General features: G+C 40.3%; 3 protein-coding genes and 1 long non-coding RNA gene across 9 annotated transcripts in view; 1 reads left to right on the top strand and 3 right to left on the bottom strand.

Moving 5' to 3' along the window:
- LOC103986231 (uncharacterized) overlaps positions 1-3,717 on the bottom strand; it is a 32,478-nt gene extending 28,761 nt beyond the window's left edge. For 5 of the 6 annotated variants that reach the window (XR_010487214.1, XR_010487213.1, XM_065110100.1 and 2 more), the window contains exons 1-3: positions 3,560-3,717; positions 842-1,060; positions 419-756 (exon numbers count right to left, since the gene is read on the bottom strand). Coding sequence is in view for 4 of the 6 variants with exons in the window: in XM_065110100.1 (XP_064966172.1) it covers positions 419-659 (241 nt within the window). In the remaining 2 variants the exon portion in view is untranslated. Of the gene's footprint in view, positions 1-418; positions 1,061-3,559 lie in introns of all 6 variants that reach the window. The other variant, XM_065110098.1, reaches the window with a different exon arrangement.
- Positions 3,718-5,488: 1,771 nt separating this feature from the next.
- On the bottom strand, positions 5,489-6,379 carry LOC103986230 (calmodulin-binding protein 25-like). Its single transcript, XM_009404170.3, has one exon. It carries the CDS (start codon positions 6,287-6,289, stop codon positions 5,717-5,719), a length of 573 nt encoding a protein of 190 aa, XP_009402445.3. The 5' UTR covers positions 6,290-6,379; the 3' UTR covers positions 5,489-5,716.
- Positions 6,380-8,839: 2,460 nt separating this feature from the next.
- On the bottom strand, positions 8,840-11,350 carry LOC108952916 (uncharacterized). The gene is made up of 3 exons (XR_001978116.2): positions 10,688-11,350; positions 10,169-10,303; positions 8,840-9,331 (listed from the first exon to the last, which is right to left on the bottom strand). It is a non-coding gene; the product is annotated as an uncharacterized LOC108952916 (long non-coding RNA).
- On the top strand, positions 11,351-18,035 carry LOC135613104 (uncharacterized). Its single transcript, XM_065110106.1, has 10 exons — positions 11,351-12,129; positions 12,835-12,968; positions 13,105-13,167; positions 13,293-13,382; positions 13,721-13,886; positions 14,207-14,396; positions 14,953-15,791; positions 16,593-17,156; positions 17,249-17,314; positions 17,755-18,035. The coding sequence occupies exons 1-10, from the start codon at positions 11,569-11,571 to the stop codon at positions 17,863-17,865; spliced, it is 2,784 nt and encodes a 927-aa protein (XP_064966178.1). The 5' UTR covers positions 11,351-11,568; the 3' UTR covers positions 17,866-18,035.
- The last annotated feature ends 99 nt before the right edge of the window (positions 18,036-18,134 follow it).

Consider the following 18,134-nt stretch of genomic DNA (forward strand, 5'->3'; position numbering starts at 1 on the left):
TATTGCAGAGAAGTTGAAAAGATAACTTGAAAGACTAGTCAATATAAATATAATAAAACAAACAAACATGTAAAGTGGGTGAAAATACAAAATCGAACTTCTATTCTCCTTCATTAGCTAATTATTCAATCAAAACTGACAATGCAAGACATTTCATCTGTGTACATAGGTTAATCAATGCAAGTGATAAAGTGAATCTTCCATGTCTTTACAAAAACAGCTAAAGCAGCTAATGATATTGTCATCATAAGGATAAAACAAGATCCATTAGACTAGTAAATAGATGAAAAAAATTAATCATGAAGACAAACAAAGTGTAAACCCTAAACCTAAGCTTGAAATATTACTTGACCCCAAGCTTGATATACAACAAAGTATATTGTGGAAAAATTAACATATATGACTAAAGGAACATTACGGATATCAAGCCGCAACTTCAAAGAAAGACTGTGCTCCATTACTTGCTTCAACAAGCTTGAACTGGCCAACATCAAAGCATAAGGGGTCAAAGCATTGTCCAAAATGTATTGGCACTGAGAGATATAATCAGGGTTCACAGAAAAGCATTTCAAAGTGCTCTCTGCATGTGCTCGTTCAACTGAGTCCTGAGAAGTGTAAAGCCTCTCACACAAGGCTTCCAAGTGGGCCAAGCTCTCCATTGATATGAATAACCAGAATATCCAAATTTTCAGATGGTCAAGAATCCAAGATTAATGGCGTATGTTTGTCTCCATCCCACATAACATCGAAGCACATCTACAAATTCCCATATAATGCTGTTACAGATTTAGGGAGAACTATGCAGTTCTGAAACTATACGTGATTATATATGATCACATACAAGTATTATATCGCCAACAAAGTTGAGAAGCTGCAATAAATGATAGTACCACTGGAATGTCGCATCACATACAAATGTACAACATGGTATATTTCAAATCAAATTTGTCCATGATATACAATGGTCAACAGAAGTTCAAAATAAACAGGAAGCAGGAGAAAAGGCCCAAGAGGTAGATCCTCAGCAAATGCACCACAGATCAGAGCCCAAGGCAAGCATCTAACCTCGCAAATATAAAAGAGGATATAGTTAGAAAGAGGATAAAGACAAAGCAACAGACATCCCAAATCATAACTAAGCAAAAAATTTCTCATGATATTACTGGCATTACAGATTTAAGTACGAGAACCATTTACGACAGTTGATTAAGTTGTGTTACAATAAAACAACAAAAAACACACAGATAATTACCTACCAAAAAAAACTAACAATTCAATGGAATGCAAAATAAAAATGTAGGAAAAAAGCAGACCCCTAAAAGAACAAACAAGAACATGTTGCAGGTTACAGACATATTACAGAATTAAATATATATATATATATATGGCTTATTAAAGCTGGTATAACTTTACACACTTTTTTTTTTAATATCTCCAGCAAGACTGCAAGATTGTGCATGACCTACTAATTTACTAAACCAAAGATATAAAATAAGAGCCGCCACACATACACATGACAACGAATTGGGGCATAGGTGAGCTGGTAATGACTCATGCCACATGCCAAGAAACTGGGGCACAAAAGGCATGTGGAAAGGCAGAAACTAGGTCCCATGTGGATCACATCAAATCACTTGGTCGGCACCAACACATTCATTAACCAATACGCATTTTGTGCATAAACTACCAGCAAAAAATATCTAAGTTCATGATACAAGCATTTTAGCTTATCTCCATATATAACGAAGGTGCAGTTGACAGGTTTGGAGTCTACTATATGATCCAGAAATAAGTGATAGTTCTTTTCCAAATAACGTGAATCTATAACGGCCTATTTTGACACCCATCCTTCATTCATTGATGGAAGGAAGAGGAAAAGAATGAAGAGTTAAGAAACACTGTAGGAGTTCCTATAACCCCATTCCTGACTTCAGCAAGAGAACAAACTCATCCACAAAGTGATTCCATCTATCAGGATAAGGGAGTCCTTTATTTTTCCCTCTCTTTTTCACCCTCCTAAAAGTATTATAAAGGCTTCAACATTTTTGCTTACCAACGAGAAGCATAGAGACATAAGAGAATACAAGTTCTCTTACTAATAATTGGATCCTCATATTCACTGTTGCTTGTTGTATATATTTCTATCTCCTCTCAAAAATGTCTAAAACGATTAAAAGATCATGATACAAATTTTAATGCATCAACGTCCCAGCATAAGAGAATACAAGTTCTCTTACTAATAATTGGATCCTCATATTCACTGTTGCTTGTTGTATATATTTCTATCGCCTCTCAAAAAAAGTCTAAAACGATTTAAAGATCATGATACAAATTTTAATGCATCAACGTCCCAGCATACATTTATTGCAAATTTAGTCAGGTAGAGGTTTCACTGTAGTTGCACCATGCAAGATAACTCCACTATCATGCAGTGGCCAATACCACCAAAAGAGATCTACAAACTATCAGGTCAGCATCCCATTTCTGCATAAAACTGAACCAAAATTGCTGATTCTTTTCCACTTCAAAGTATTTCCATGAAGCTTAGGATACCCATGACACTTTTCCATGAGTTTTAAGCTACAGATTCACCTCTACGAAATAAAGCAAACATCCGTCGCCCGTCAACAATTCTAACATTGATCAGAACGTAAAAGTAACTAAGATCACACGCATTTCTAGTTTCATCTTCAAAGAACTGTCCACTCAAGTCACTCGATTCTTCCACATCCATGATCCTAGACAACCAATTATCTACCACAGTTTTGATACCTAAGATACCAAACATTTTCCATAGTCACAGCAGAGTTTCTTGAAGGCATAAGTCTACCATAAACTCTTGTCATGAAACCTATAGCCGGGGCTATCTTCGCTACAGATGTGGCATGAACTTTGAAACTGATGCAAGAACCGGTTCTCCATCATCCAAGTCCAAGAATGCCCATGAGGGTCTCTAGAATTATGGCGGTGAGAGGAAGCAATCGAGGATTCATATCTGGTTAAGAATTCGTGGAAACAATTACGCAACAATCCTCTCAAGGTACCAAGCCTACGAAAATCGCAACAAGGTCTCCAAAGGACCAAATCTACCACAATCTCTCGCCCCATAGACTAACATCAGGGCTATCTTTGCCAAGATTCCACTTGAATTTGCAACTTCCGATTCAAGAACCAGTTCTCGATCATCAAAAATCAAACAAGCGAGCGAGGGTTCAAGAATTACGGGGATCGGGGATCCGCATCCGGCGAAGAAATTTGTGGAAACGAAGGTACTAACAATCCTCTGAAGGAACAGTCTACCATAAACACAACAGATTCTCTCGAAGATCCGAGTCTACCACAACCCTTCGCCGGGAAATCTAACACCAGAGCTGCCGTCGTCACAGACGCGGCGAGAATTTGCAATCTCCGATTCAAGAACCGGTCTCCCGTCGTCCGAATCCAAGCACGAGGGTCGACGAAAGAGAGCGTCGTGAGGAAGCGATCGGGGCCCCAAATCTGGCCAAGAAATTTACGGAGATCGATCCACAAAAGATTAGAGCCGAGGAGGGGCGAATACCTTTGGATTCCGTGAGGCACTTTCTTTCCCGTTCTCTCCGCTTTCTCTGCTCAATGAGGTCTCTCGGGTCTCGGCTTCATCGAGATCGGGACCTTTATAAAGGGCGTGGTCGGGGTAGCTGGGCGAAGCCAGCGAAGAGGAACCGAGTGGGCTTCGCCCGGTTGCGTCGCGATTCCATCCGCTCCATTTAGGGTTTTCTTCGGGCCTGCACCTCTTCGTGGGCCGGTGTAGTGTCTCGACCAATCAGAAACCTCGAAGCGTGAAGGAGACCATGGGAAAAGCCTGACCCGTGTCTCGGTCGACACAAGGGAGCGTCACCGCTCGCGTGCGTGGTCTCACTTCCCGCGGCACAGAGACACCGTCGAAAACAAGGTCGGGTTGCCGTCTGCGTGCCGTCACGGAGTTGGCTTTGGATCGGTTGGTGTCAGCAAAGCGACGTGGCACGAATACAACCCTTGGGACATGAGGTCGAAGCGCCACAGAAAATAATTGCTCGGGCAAATTTTTTCTTATTTTTCTAAACATATTTTCTGGCCAAATTTGCTCAGATAGCGAATAAAGAAAATAATTGCTGGTTTTTCCAATAAGGTATCCCCTAATCGAACATTGATATATAGAGTGGGCCTATTGGATCGACTTTAATGGGCCGGCCTATTTCGGAAGGAAAATAAAATAAAATAAAATATAGAGGACAGGAAGGGGAGGATGGCCATGATTCTCGAATTATCAGTTTTTTTATTAAATTTGAAATCATCGATTAATTCAGACGATTCTGATTCAACTAAAACAGTCGGTTTAATTCCAATTTAGATTTGATCCACTAATTTTAATTAAAAATAAAATATTTCACTAAAATTCAAACCCAAATCAATTACCTTTTAAATTCAAAACCCGTTGCCAACACCTGACGAGGGGCATCGGGAATATCAGCATATCACTAACTTGATCTTTGGATGGGCCTAAGTCGGGACCCCCTCCCCATCTCGACCTAGGCATGTGCGTAGGAATCCGGTGGCGACAAAAGCAAAAATGCTCACTGAGAAGGCGCATCCATACCAAATCCGAGCCCGACCCGATCAGACGAAAACCTTATCCTCGAGACGGTCCTAGACATCGACAGTCGGACCAAGTCGTACCGACATCATGTCGTGACCAGGTCATAAGGTTTGCAAACACCTTCCATATAAATTTTACAAAATTAGAATGAAAAATTTTCCACTTAAGATCAGCTTGAAGAATAATCAAGTTGTATCCGATTCAGCATACGAGTCGGACCTGAATTTTCTTAACAGGAAGTCATCAGTGACGTTAAATGGGCATCAGAATCTAATCTGAAAAGAACTCAACCGACCAAACCTTTACAACTCACACGATAGCATCCGTTTATATCATCATTCCCCATTACAGGATAACATTCTTCCTTCCCATCTCACACACTCCACCGGACTGGTTGGGTTGCAGGACTAATAGGTGGTATTCCCCGGCATAAAGAAGAGCCTTAAGATCATACTAGAAGTGGTGGTTAGATAAAATAACCTCGAAGCTAAAGTTACACTTCATGCGATGCGATGGATGCTCGCGTACGCAGCCTCAATCTGAAGGCTCAAAAAGACGGACTGAGACTTCCATCAAGAAACCAGTGAAAGGCTAATCATATCTCTTCTCTTTTCTTAAAGTATGATGGATGATGATCTGATAACATGCAACTCCTATCATTCTTCTGTCATGGAGGACTTTGGGCCCTCACTTTATCATGCAACGTTCACACTCTCTTATAATACAATACATACGTTGGAATCATCCCATATTTATCCCTTCCTCTATAATTTATTTTTATTTTTATTTTTAAATTAAAAATTATTATTTATTAATCGAGGACGATTAAATAGGAAACATTTTATTTTGTGAATTGAGAATATTAATATACGATTTTTCACTAGAATTAAGTAAGATATATAATTATTTAAATTGTTCGAGAAAATCTCAACAATACTTTCTCTAAAGTGGCATAGCCTCGTAAATAAACACACTCCCAACTGCTACCATTACAGGTCGAAAGAAAAAGGGGGCGATTGTACAGCTATTGTATACTACAGCCCGACGCCGTCCGATGCCCATCGGACGCCTCGTAAAGAGGAGCGACTGCGGTGGGTCCCTTCAGATGACGCCCCACGAGTCGAGCGTTGGAAAACTCGGTGCCGCGAGCAACGAGTCGAACTCAGCAAGAACCGGGCCATCGCCACCCGGCCCGACGGTGCCGACTCGGTCGAGAAAGAACGCCGACGTGTCCAGCGTAGGAAGGAGGCAGCTCCCCTGCACGGCTGCGGCGGGCGGCAGCTCCACCGGGAGCCCCGCCCCGTCGACGGGCCGTGTGCCGGTGACCTGCTGGACCAGCTGGCGGAAGTTGGCGGGGTCGGCGTTGATGTAGGTGGTGAGCGAGCGCTTCGTCGCCCGGGACTTGCGCTTCTTGGTGATCCGCCCGGGGGGCGGGTCCCGGCTGCGGGGCAGATCGGGGGCGAAGGGGAGGAGGAAGGAGGAGGTGGCGAGGGAGATGGAGTCCGGGGAGGGGACGGCAGAGGAGGAGGAGGAGGAGGCGGCGGCGGCGTCCGAGAACAGGGAGATCTGGAGGGCTTTGGTGAGGGCGTCGTTCTCGCGGGCGAAGGCGGCCTCGGAGATGCAAGCGTGGGGTCGGCACGTCCACGGATCGAGGCCCCAGCAGTTCTCCGCCATGCTCCGTATCGATCGAGAGCGTTCCTCCTTCGGGGACGCAGTTCAAAGGGCGTGGGAGCGACTTTGGAATGAAGGGGTGGAGGAAGCGGCGGGGCATTTTAACGACCAAAATGGTGGGGGTGAGTGGCAAAACCGCGGCGCCCTCCGCCATCGGGCCACGTGTATCCACGCATTGCGCGCATTCACTCCGAAATGGTCACTGACAGATATTTATTTATATTTTTTCCTCTTAAATTCCTTTTTAATCTGCTCATAATAATAATCCTTCTCGTTTGGAGGAGTCGTTTTCACACTGCACTGCCGCATAACGGGTAACAGATTATTCCAACTAATAAATCCCATTTGTTCTGTGATATGATGTACTTCTGCCTATGTTATATTAATATTATTATGTTATGCTGTCTATATATATATATATCGGGGACTCACAACGTTATCCACGACTCCTTCGGACCCCGAAACAGCTCACGAAAGTAATAACGCGGAATCTCACTTTTTTTTTCTCTTTATTTCGAGCCTGCTGACGTACATTTAATCGACAATCCACGTCAGCAGAGACTCGTCGTACATAATTACGGCGATGCCATCGACACGCTTAAGATCACAGTCCGAGAAGAGGGGTACTTTGGGTAATTCAGTTCCCACTAACGTCGCTGTCGTTCATCGCCGAGGGGGTTACTCCGGCTGATGCGGTTCCCACTGACGGCGAACCTTGTCGCTGACGTCATCTGACGGGAAACGTGAACCAGGCCACCCTCCGACCATATGGCGGTTCGCTCGTTCATCAACCCTACTCGATAAAATCACCACCGTCGATCAGGAATATCCGATACACGATGCTCGCCCACGGACGGCAGAGATCATCGATGTATATATATACACGCACAAGTTGATGGATCAATGGCATCATCAACATCTAAAAGCTCGTCGGGTCAAAGTACGAACAACAGGCAGAGTCGCTAAGTTTGACTGTCTTCTTCGCCCGAAGCCATCCTGGTCTTAAATTTCCCCGCCGTGGCTTTCGACTCGCACGGCGTCGAGCAGACCATGATTCAGCTGCGTGTTTGCTGCGAGAGAATCGCTCGTCGCTTGTGTCATTGACCCGAGGATATGATTCCCTTTGTCCACATGACCCATGTCGTGAAAGTCAAAGAAGCTACAGTGTCTTTTCATGGTGTGTTCAGCTCGACGGCAAACCCTCGGTCGTCTCCGTCACAGACTCCCCGGCGACAATATCTGAGGGCAGCGGTTGTTGACTTTGGGGCAAGCAATGGGTGTCGGTCGTCCCATTCGATGGGTCATGTGAGGCATGTCCGTTTGCTCGACTCTCAGTTGGATTTCGATGTGGATGAATCATTTGATGTCTGCACACAACACTCGCAAGCAAAAGCAAAGTACTGTATGATCGTTATGTTCTTTCATCTCCAGGAGATGTATCATCGACCAAAGCCAACATTACAGAGAGTTTTATCGGACCAACTACGTCTGATAGTAAACATCGAAACCCACCCTCACCCTCTCTTGACTTGCTCGATAAACCTTATGATCCAATCTTCCTCTTCCGCTGTCAATATAAGAGGTTCGAATCTTCCTCCTTCGTTATATCTTTGGTCGTGCGCATCTCCCTCTACCGCTTGATCTTTTATGTGCAACTCAGGGTGGGTTTGTAGTTTTCTCCATCGCCATTGTCGTTGTCTACAGCTTCCTCTGCCACTGCTATCGTCGTCCGAAGCTTCCTCCGTCACCATTGCCCCCTCTTTCCGCACCTTCCATCATCGATAACATTTGAAGACTTGGCAGCAGCTGTCGAGAGTAGCATTGCCATATCGCGCATCATTTTCGTGGCAACATACTCCTTCACAGTGTGTAAGATCATCGAATCATAGATAGTGATAATTGTTGGCTTGTCAATTCAATCAAATATTTCTGTCGATAAAAGTTCTTCACGAATGATCTTATAGAAAATAAATAATTTTTTTTTCCAAGAACTGATATGATCTTAGTTGATTATCCAATCCAAGTTCACCATCTCAAAATAACTCGATTGCAAGTCGCTTGGTTGAATGATGACTAAATCTATTCTCGTTTATTCCAAACATCATCCAACACCATCAAATTTATCTATTATTTCAATCTTATGATGTGATCAGATCAAGAAATATACTATCCATTGAATGAATGCACATAGGTACCCTTATCTTAGCCTAGAAAGGTATAATTTTGTCATCATAAATAAGGTTAAAAAGAAAAGAAATTTCTTCCCCATACCTTCCATGGCAACAACATGATTACCATCCACTAATGGGTTTTCATGCTTAAGATCACATAACCGATTATAAGTATCTCCGATGACACATTCTAATCAATACGATGATTAAGGCGCCGATCAGGTCGAAGAGTTTGAGTTTCACTGATATTTTAGGTGAAAAATTTATCGGACGAGGTTTGAAACCCTTGATCATTAGTGAGTTATATGTGTTATCATAACCATAAAATTTACTGCATGAATAATTTTTAAGAAAACATATAATATTAGAAAGGGAGAAGTAAAATTATAGGAAATAATTGGTACACTGCCGTTTGATGTACAATTTAGGGGGGGTTGGGAGATCAGCAGTATGGTGGGCCACTGGCCCTGTTCAAGCTTCTCTTGGTAGGCCGGCAGGTAGGTGGCATCACAACTCTCAAGTTGAGCAGTTGAATCTCTCATGGCCTCACACAGTCAATGCTGAGCCATGACACAATAGATTAAGCACCAACCAAAGAAAAGGTTTTTGCCTACTCCATCAAAGAAGACCTTTCCAAGTTGCCGAGACTTCACATTCTACTGAGACAGACACACAGTGACAGAACCTCGAGAGACTTTAATCCTCTTCCACTCCTTTCTGGGCTGCAGTGACTGCCACTTGCAGTCTCAGGCATCACCTGTTCTAAGTGCATGTTGAGCAAGCTTTCCTTCCCTGCTTGCTGCTGAACACTTGCTTTCAGCACAAAAATCACATCTCTGTGAGACCATCAATGGCTAGATTCTGTCAACTTCTTCTGTGATCAAACACACATCAATCTAGTCAGTACTATTTTTTACTGTTCTCAATGCTCAAAGAAATATTAAAAATAATGCAATGCATTTATGATCTGGTTGACCTCAACTTCAGATGCATGTTGCCAGAGAATCTATTGGAGCTTCACACACACACATATATACATATATATATATATATATATATATATATATATATATATATATATATATATATATGTATATATATATATATGTATATATATATATATATATGTATATATATGTATGTATATATATATATATACATACATATATATACACATATATATATATATGTATATATATATATGTATATGTGTATATATATGTATGTATATTTATGTATATGTATATATATATATATATGTATATATATATATATACATACATACATATACATATATATATACATATATATCAAAGTGTTGATTCTAATTAAAAGAAACTTCTTAATTTATAAACTAAGCTTACATAAACAGAAGTGTAAACTTTGGATCGTGGACTTTCTTTGTTCATTTATGATCACTAGGTGATAAGCAAAAGGAATCCTAATGTGTAGAGTGAGAGTCACTTTCAATCAACTAGCTCAATATTTACCCATCCAGAACAAAAAGAAAGAAAAGAGAACATGCAGCTTTTTCTTTTTCACCTAAAACCTGATAAATTGATAGATAAATTTTGATTTATCATAAGTTATGAAATCTTCCATTAGATATGCCGAAAGCCAAGAGATGCATAATATTGGGTAAGATTGAACTTGAAGACCAAAGACGAGCATATTCTTATTGTTTAGACATAAGCCAAGCAGTGATGATCACCTGAGATTCGATCAGATTCAAACTTGGCATTCCTGAAGATTCCTCTGAGGACCCCACCAAAGGTTGAGATTCCAGTGGTGGGTCCCAAATCCATGGTTTTGTTGGGATGTGTCACAAATACGATACAGCCAAACCCTACAACACATGGAGGGACGTCAGTGGCTGCAAGTTGCACAAGAACCATAGGATAAGATGCTTGATTAAACTAAGGACTACAATCAAATTAAATAAATGACCAGGAACTGTAGGTATCAATTCCATGGTCCCTTGAGTTGATAATATGCTTAAATTTATCGTATTTTGCTACATGTATGCTGCCGAAAGATATTACATAAAATGCTATTTTATGTCAAAACAATTGCCATCAACAGTCGCTAACTTAAGCATTGGATCAAGGAACAAAAAAAAAAAAATCCAGCTAAATATTAAAGAAATGTTAACTCGTGATGACAACATGACGATCAGTTTGCATCAACAACACCCTATCAGACCATCATTCACCGCAACTATTCAGCTTACCTCAGATTGAGTGCTACATTCGACAACCCAGATCATGATTTTCCAAAGCAAATTTGGCAGCTTGTGAGCTCCCAATGGGGTTACTTTCATCCTGCAGTCAAGGTGGTGGTTAGAACTTAGAAGCATGTGGCAGGCAGCTAAATTAATCAACACGGCATCATGAACTTCACAAACAAAAATGTAATAGATTATGATTTCAGCGTTCTGATTATGACTGCTATTTAAGAAGGACAACTACCATATTCTGAAGAATAAATAACTGCAGCAAGTAATGCTTCTCAAAATATGTCATCAGTCAGCCAAACTATCACTGTTATCTTAAAAATACCACTGTCATGCAAAATAATGTAATTAAGCCACCAGAAGTTGCTGAAAATTTGGAACGAGTTGATAAGATATAGATCAAGATATCACCTGCCATGAGATCAAACATGTAAAATGGAGAAAAAGCAATCATGCAGCTGAGAAAAATATTGTTGATTATGCTTGTCCTAGTTGGGTGAGAAAGGAGTTGACAAGGAACCCATGAAAAAGAAAGCAAACCACCAAGGCCTCCATCTAGGTGTCTTTATTTCCTTCACCGGATGAAAGTTGATATAGGCTCATCTATTAATACATTAATGATAAGATCCTTTCTCCACTACTAAGACTTTTAACTTTCTGCTTCTGGTTGGGCAAGTACAAGGAGGCCCATCTGATGCTTCCAAGAAAACAGAAGTTCTTTCTCCCTCCAGAGATTTCTGCTCTGAGCTATCGAGCCTTGCCAACGGGGTACAAAAGGCTTATCAGTTGCTCCTCTGCATGACATGGTTGCAGGGATTCACTGTTTCATTCTCTTCTTGCTTCTAAGGCAGACTTTCTGATGCTGGAGTTGTTGCTGGATGATGTCTGGTCTGTCCCTCGGTCTCCTCTTCTCTGCAACATGTATCATGTCCCAGATGGTACTGTGCTTTGTGACTTCTGTTTCTTCATGGTGCCCCACCCCCCCCAGCAGACAATCAGAAACAAAGTTCACGCAGAAAACCAATAAATTTTGGGAGTTTGAGGAGCAAAGCAACACCTGGGTGGAAATCAATCTGCCATTTGATCTGATGTCCTGCATCAATGATAGCTGCAGCAAAGTGGGATCGATAGAGAACATGGATCAGAAAGATGATGAGACTCCGGCTTTAAAACAGCAACAGAATATAACCGATGGGGATGAAACTAAAGAGGATTATGGTCCTGTTCTGCCCCTAAGGAGGAGGATTTCTCTCACTAGAATGTCAGAGGCATCTGTTTGGGTCACAGGGCAAAGTGGATCGATATATGAGAGGTTCTGGAATGGGGTGAAGTGGGTAATTGCTCCTCATGAATTACCAAATCCAACTGGACAAGCTGTTTCAGTTCTTATCATCAATCAGACTATTCTCGCTCTATCGGAAGGAGGACTGCTCTATCAGGTATTCTTGTGACACACAGAACCTAACCTTGATATTCTCAGCATGTTTCTTTTTGTAATATGTAGAACACTGCTTTTGGTTGAACTATTTCACCTACTGTTTTCTGCATGTAATTGCTATGGATATTCTCCAAATTTGACAGAAGAAACATAAGAAAGATAATTGCTCTGCTTTTGTTTCTGCAGCTAATTCCTTTATGTTGTATATCTTATTTATCTAGGCCCCTAGGTCTTCCTGGGGATATTGTCTGACAAAAAAGTACTACTACAACCTAGAAGGAGAAGACTTTCGAGTAAAGAGGAAAACATAGTAACAAGAATTTCATTTTGCTAATAGATTCTTATAAATTTGGTGGGGATAAAACATTTTCTATCACTCTTTCTTAACTCCAAAAGCCACACTGTAGCAATTCAATGATTATATAAGAAAGCATGAAGTACTAAAACCCCTCCTTTTTATCATCAAACAGATAGCTTTTCTATTATAACTATGAACACATAACAACTATAACAGGGACTAATATTTCGTCAAAAAGAAAGAGCAATGATATGCACTGTTAACATGCCCTAAGCCATACATGTAAGTAAACCTTTCATGACAGAGTAGACTCAATTGCTGAACGATTATTTATTTTGTGGATTAGAAAGCTTAGAATGAGTTGCATATTTTGAGCCATCTAATCTACTCATGATCTAAATATTTCAGCTGCAACTGAATGAGGATTCTCAGCCCATTTGGACAGAATTTATGCTTACAACTGAACAGAGTACAAGAACTGAAGAAGCAGAACCAGGCATGCTTATACAGATCAAATCTGGTGTTGTATCTTATGATGGAGAGTGAGTAATCCGGTACAGATTTAAAAGAATAGTCAAACATTTTCTTTCGGAGAAATCATAAGATCCTTTTTCATTTTGAAACACCAACTTGGCAATAATGATAAAGTGACAGACATTTCTTTGCTTTATACTTCAGGAGGCTGTATTTATCCACAGTGACTGGGGAATTGATAGAGATCAGTGAGTTTCAGCCTTTGAGGTAAGGGAAGCCATTGCCTAACTTTTGCTGCTGCTGGTGTTACTACCAAATTACTTCAAGAACTAGATGTGCGGAACCTGTGACATGACTTTAACAAGTGCACATACAACTCTGAACTTGAATAGGTGGGAAAATCATGGTCGACCACCAGGAGGAGACAATTCTGCCATAGCCGACACAGGTGCTATTAGACCAGGCATTGTTTTCACAATAAGGTAAGATGATGTAATCTGATTGTAGATGTTCAGGATCAGGATTAAAACAGTCACAAAAGATGTACTTCAGCAATAGAAAACAACAAGAAGTTTCTACATTTACCACATCACATATGGTTGCCTACCTGAGCTATTTGCAGTACGAGTCATATTTATGATCAAAGAAAATATCAGAAGCACTATGATACATATGAATGTGGTTCTTTTTGTTATAAAACCATGTAATCATGCAATTTCATTCTTAAATTGATCTTTCTGAACGTAGGTACACAGCACTAGTATTCTAGATCCTTTTTATACCCTTCCATGCCATTCTGAAGATTAAGATTGTGCTGCAGCTCTAGTGGAGATCTGTATGAGTTTGACAAGAAGTCAAAGCCATCATGGAAGAAACATATTTGGAGTGATCCATCCATCAAACAATCTTCATTGAGACCATCAAGAGGATGCACTTTACATGGCTTGGCAGGAGCTCACTCATCATCTCTATTCCTCTTAACTAAGGTACAAATTGGCTTTCTTCAAACTTTTAGATTCAATATAAACTTCATGCTGGAAGTGTAACTGATTCCACCAAAGTTAACAAATAGTGACCAAAAGTTATAAAGCTTCAGTAGGCGGCAAAGCAAATATCTAGATATCCAGTTGATCTTACTCTTCTATTAACTAGATATTCATGAAAATCATTATTTATAAGCACACTCGGCGCCTACATCATGATGGTTCAAATTTATGACTGCTAATATACAGATCATTTAGGATATCAGTCCATGTACAGTGAACCTAGGAAGTTTAATTGGTCAAAGGAACTAATAGATCCACAGGATGGCTTTTTGGTAGAGCGGCGCTTGCACAAAAGAAAGTGGAAGTGGGCAGTCCATGGAGCTCCCAAAGGACACCAATTGAGTGCTACTACAGCTGTTCAACAGAGTGAACTAAATGAAAAGATATTTTCGTTGTTCTTTGCCACAACAAAAGGATATGTTTTTGAGTATCAGCTTCCCAAGAATCCAGGTAGTCTCTGATTTCTGCTCTAATTTTGATACTATTCATTTGCCAAGTTATTCTGTGCACTAGCAACAAGAAGTCATCAATGTTTTTCAGATTGAGAATAATCAAGTTTATTCCCTAAATTAGATAATACTTGAGTTAATTTAAAAATATACCCTTCAGAAATATTCTATTAAATTGACATTCTCTTAAAAGATTGAGATAACTATCGGAAACCACAACCGCGGTTAGCATGATGAACACTATATGTTCAAATGCAATACAGTATTTTTGTCATTGGCATCATAGTTCAGTTCAGATATTGATTTATGAAAACCGATGATGGCAACAAGCTAATAGTACCTCTAGTATTTATTTTTGAGGATCACTTAGAAATATACTGTTATTAGTCTAAATATCCTAGTATACTTTCACAACAATAATAGGGTTAAATTGATTAAATTTGCTGGTGTGCTACAGTACATCTTTGCCTAAAATGTTTCTGAGTACCAATCAATGACACAGTAGTTTAGGCTACATCCATCAGTAAGTTGATCGACTTTTTTTTTTCTGGTAAAAGGTGGCACTGATTGGGATAAAGTTCAAGGAATGTGGATAAATCATCTGCAGCCACAAAATGCAAAGGTTGCACGAGGAATACAAGGGATAGAAATTCAAAGTGGGAGACTAATTTTCCCATTAGATGATGGCAGACTAGGGGAGTTGCATTTGCCTGGATTTGGAGGTGAAGGATCTGGTCCAACTCAGCTGAGTAATTTAAGAAGGAAAACTTCAAATAGGTATGAATGGTCAGTCTTAGATGCCCCAGAAACTGAAGGATGGAATGCAGAATACTGCACTGAGGAACGTGGACCATCAAATTGCATGACAGGAACAAAGGATGTAATATCATACTATGAACCAAATGACTTGAGCACAACTGCACCTGCTAGAAGGCGAAAGGCTGAAGAACACCAACATTATATACCTATGAGTAATCATGAAACTGGCACATCAGAGTCCTACAATTTTCTAACAAGCAGCATTAGCAACAACTTCCGGATACGAGTGATGCATGCAGATAGATCATTTTTCCTCATAACAGACAATGGCTTGACTTATGAATATCTATACACTGATAATGTCTGGGTATGGCTACGGCATGAGCATTCAACAGCCATAAGAGGTGCACTAGGAAGCTACAATGGAAGTTTGTTTCTGGTTGATGTAAATGGGAATTTACTAATCAGGGAAAGGATTGGTAATGACCTATTGTGGATCAACTGCACTGCCATGAAAAAGGGAAGACAGGTAGTGACAGGACCCCCGTGGGACGGAGTAATGGGTAAAGCTCGCAGAGTTACAACAGAAGATGCTCTCTTCTTTGTTAACAAGAAAGGAAGGCTGCTACAGTTTACGGTAAAACTAGATATCTCTATAATTGAAAAATCATTGAAATTTTACCATACACTAGTAGATAGGAAATCAACACCAGTAGTCCCACTATAACATGATGCACTAGAGATGAATAATGGAACAGAAATTAGATTTCATTCCAATAGAAATATGATAAACATAATCAGGCAGCCAGTGGTTAACGCAAAAATATTTTTTTGACAAATCTATGAAGTTCATCATAAGATAAAACTACACAAAGCACACACCTATTGATTGATTGCTAGCCACTTTTGCATATGATAAATAGCAATCATATACAATTACCATATAACGGAGCTTTACAAAATTATTAGTTCCTGCTTCAAGAAGTAATATTAATTGTATTGAGAGCTCAATGATTGCGTCCGCCTTTGAGATATGCAGCTTGTTAGATACGCTCTGCTTTTTGAACATATTTGTTGCATTAATATTTGAAAATGATCATTTGCGAGAGAACTTACAGATAAATAATACATAGATTCTTGCCAAAATAGTAATGTTCCATTGTGTACAAATTTTAGCAGAAACCTAGACTTTTGCTTAAAGAAACTGATTTAATCAGGTACAAAGTACAAATCTGTGATAGCTATCATCAGTTGGTATTTGTTATTGTGAAGTAACGAGGATAACAGCTCTGCCACGCCCACAATATTCTTTCCAACGATAATGTCTATTCAATCAAGACATACTGTCATGTTACGACACAAGCCACATCTTGTCGTGTTAATTATTTAATTTTATAGTTTTTGTATGGATATAATCTATTTAAAACTATTTTTTCAGGTAGCACTACGAAAATTTCAGTGGAAAGACTGCCACAGTCCTCCAGATACAAAAATTGCATTTATCGTGGATCAGGAAGTCCACAGAAAGAACATCATCTTCGTTGTTGGGCAAAATGGCCGTTTGTATCAGTATAACAGAATCACTGAATTGTGGCACAAACACTACCAATCCCCTCATTTGGTCCTCTCGAGGTCCCCTGGAACTGCAATTAGACCCTCTGTACTCTCATTAGCTGGCTCAATATTCATGATCTCAGATAATGGAGGCTTGGTGGAGTACCACTGGGACTCACTAGATGGATGGGAATGGGTGGAGCATGGAACACCATACCGAGACGTGTTGCTTGTTGGTGCACCAGGTCCATGCTTCGACGACACTCAATTATTTGTGATCGGATCGGATGGCCAGGTTTACAGAAGGCATTGGGATCAAAGGACTTGGAAATGGACATGCCATGGGTTCCCACATTCTGAGCCTTCATCAATAGAAGATCAAAGCATAAAAGGGAACAAGAATGAGGCCCGTTACCCGGATGGTTACAGCAGAAACTGCAACGAAAAGGTTAAGAGGAAAACAACACCACCACAATCAATACTTACTACGGCATCATTCTCTCTCGCCACTAACCCGACACGGTATTTGACGATTTGCAGGTGGCGGCAGTAAGACCTACGCCGTTTTCAGAAGATTCGGTCATTTTCGAGTTGCAGGATGGGAGGGTAAGCAATTCTAAACCTGTTTCTTTCGATTGATGTCAATATAATCACTAGATTTAAGATACATGATATCCTGAATAGCGAATACAAGTGGGAAAATCAGAGTGAACAATGCATCAAATGCAAAAGGCAAGCAGATATAGGAATTGAAGAACAAAATGTAACGAGAATCGAGGAAAAGTTGGTGTTATCAATTCATATCAATAGTAGCATTCGATGAACATGACAAAAGAAATGCAGAGATGATAAAGGGCAAGCAATTGCAACCCTATTTCTCTTTAAAACTGATGTCAACATAAACACCAAACTCAAAAAGAGAAGCAGAGAGATATCAAGATTGCCAACCAAACTGAAAACAATGAACAATCAGAGTTACGATTACGTATCTGAACACATCAAAACATGGTGTTGCAACTCTGACGATGTCAGCGCTGGATGCGCAGCTAGCAGAACTGCGGAGGTCGGAAGGGGGAGCGGGATGGGAGTGGGCGCGGATCATCGGCACGCCCACCAGCCTTTGCTTCACGAGTTACTGGACTGCGGTGGCCACATGACAGCATCGAATGCACATCGGATAGGCAGGTAACAGTTTAGCACAACTACCAATGTAAATTAAAAGGTAGAATGTGCATATGATACGAGACAGGCCGAAAGAAAGAGAGAGAGAGAGAGAGAGAGAGTATTGAACAGACCATAAAGTATAATAATAATAATTTGTTCTGTATTTGTCCGGTGATTATTTGAATCATTTCTGTTCTTTCTTGATCTCGAATCGGTTGTGTGGTGGGAGTGAGAAACCCGTGTCAGAGTATTATTATAAGAG

This window comes from Musa acuminata, chromosome BXJ2-5 (genome assembly GCF_036884655.1).
Source record: "Musa acuminata AAA Group cultivar baxijiao chromosome BXJ2-5, Cavendish_Baxijiao_AAA, whole genome shotgun sequence".
Classification (NCBI taxonomy): domain Eukaryota; kingdom Viridiplantae; phylum Streptophyta; class Magnoliopsida; order Zingiberales; family Musaceae; genus Musa; species Musa acuminata.

Bases quoted from the DNA above. Each gene is read 5' to 3' on its own strand.
- LOC103986230 (XM_009404170.3), bottom strand. From the start codon at position 6,289: ATGGCGGAGAACTGCTGGGGCCTCGATCCGTGGACGTGCCGACCCCAC.
- LOC135613104 (XM_065110106.1), top strand. From the start codon at position 11,569: ATGATGTCTGGTCTGTCCCTCGGTCTCCTCTTCTCTGCAACATGTATC. The intron at 12,130-12,834 runs GTATTCTTGTGA...TAAATATTTCAG, and splicing joins AAGGAGGACTGCTCTATCAG to CTGCAACTGAATGAGGATTC. The intron at 17,315-17,754 runs GTAAGCAATTCT...CTGGATGCGCAG, and splicing joins TCGAGTTGCAGGATGGGAGG to CTAGCAGAACTGCGGAGGTC.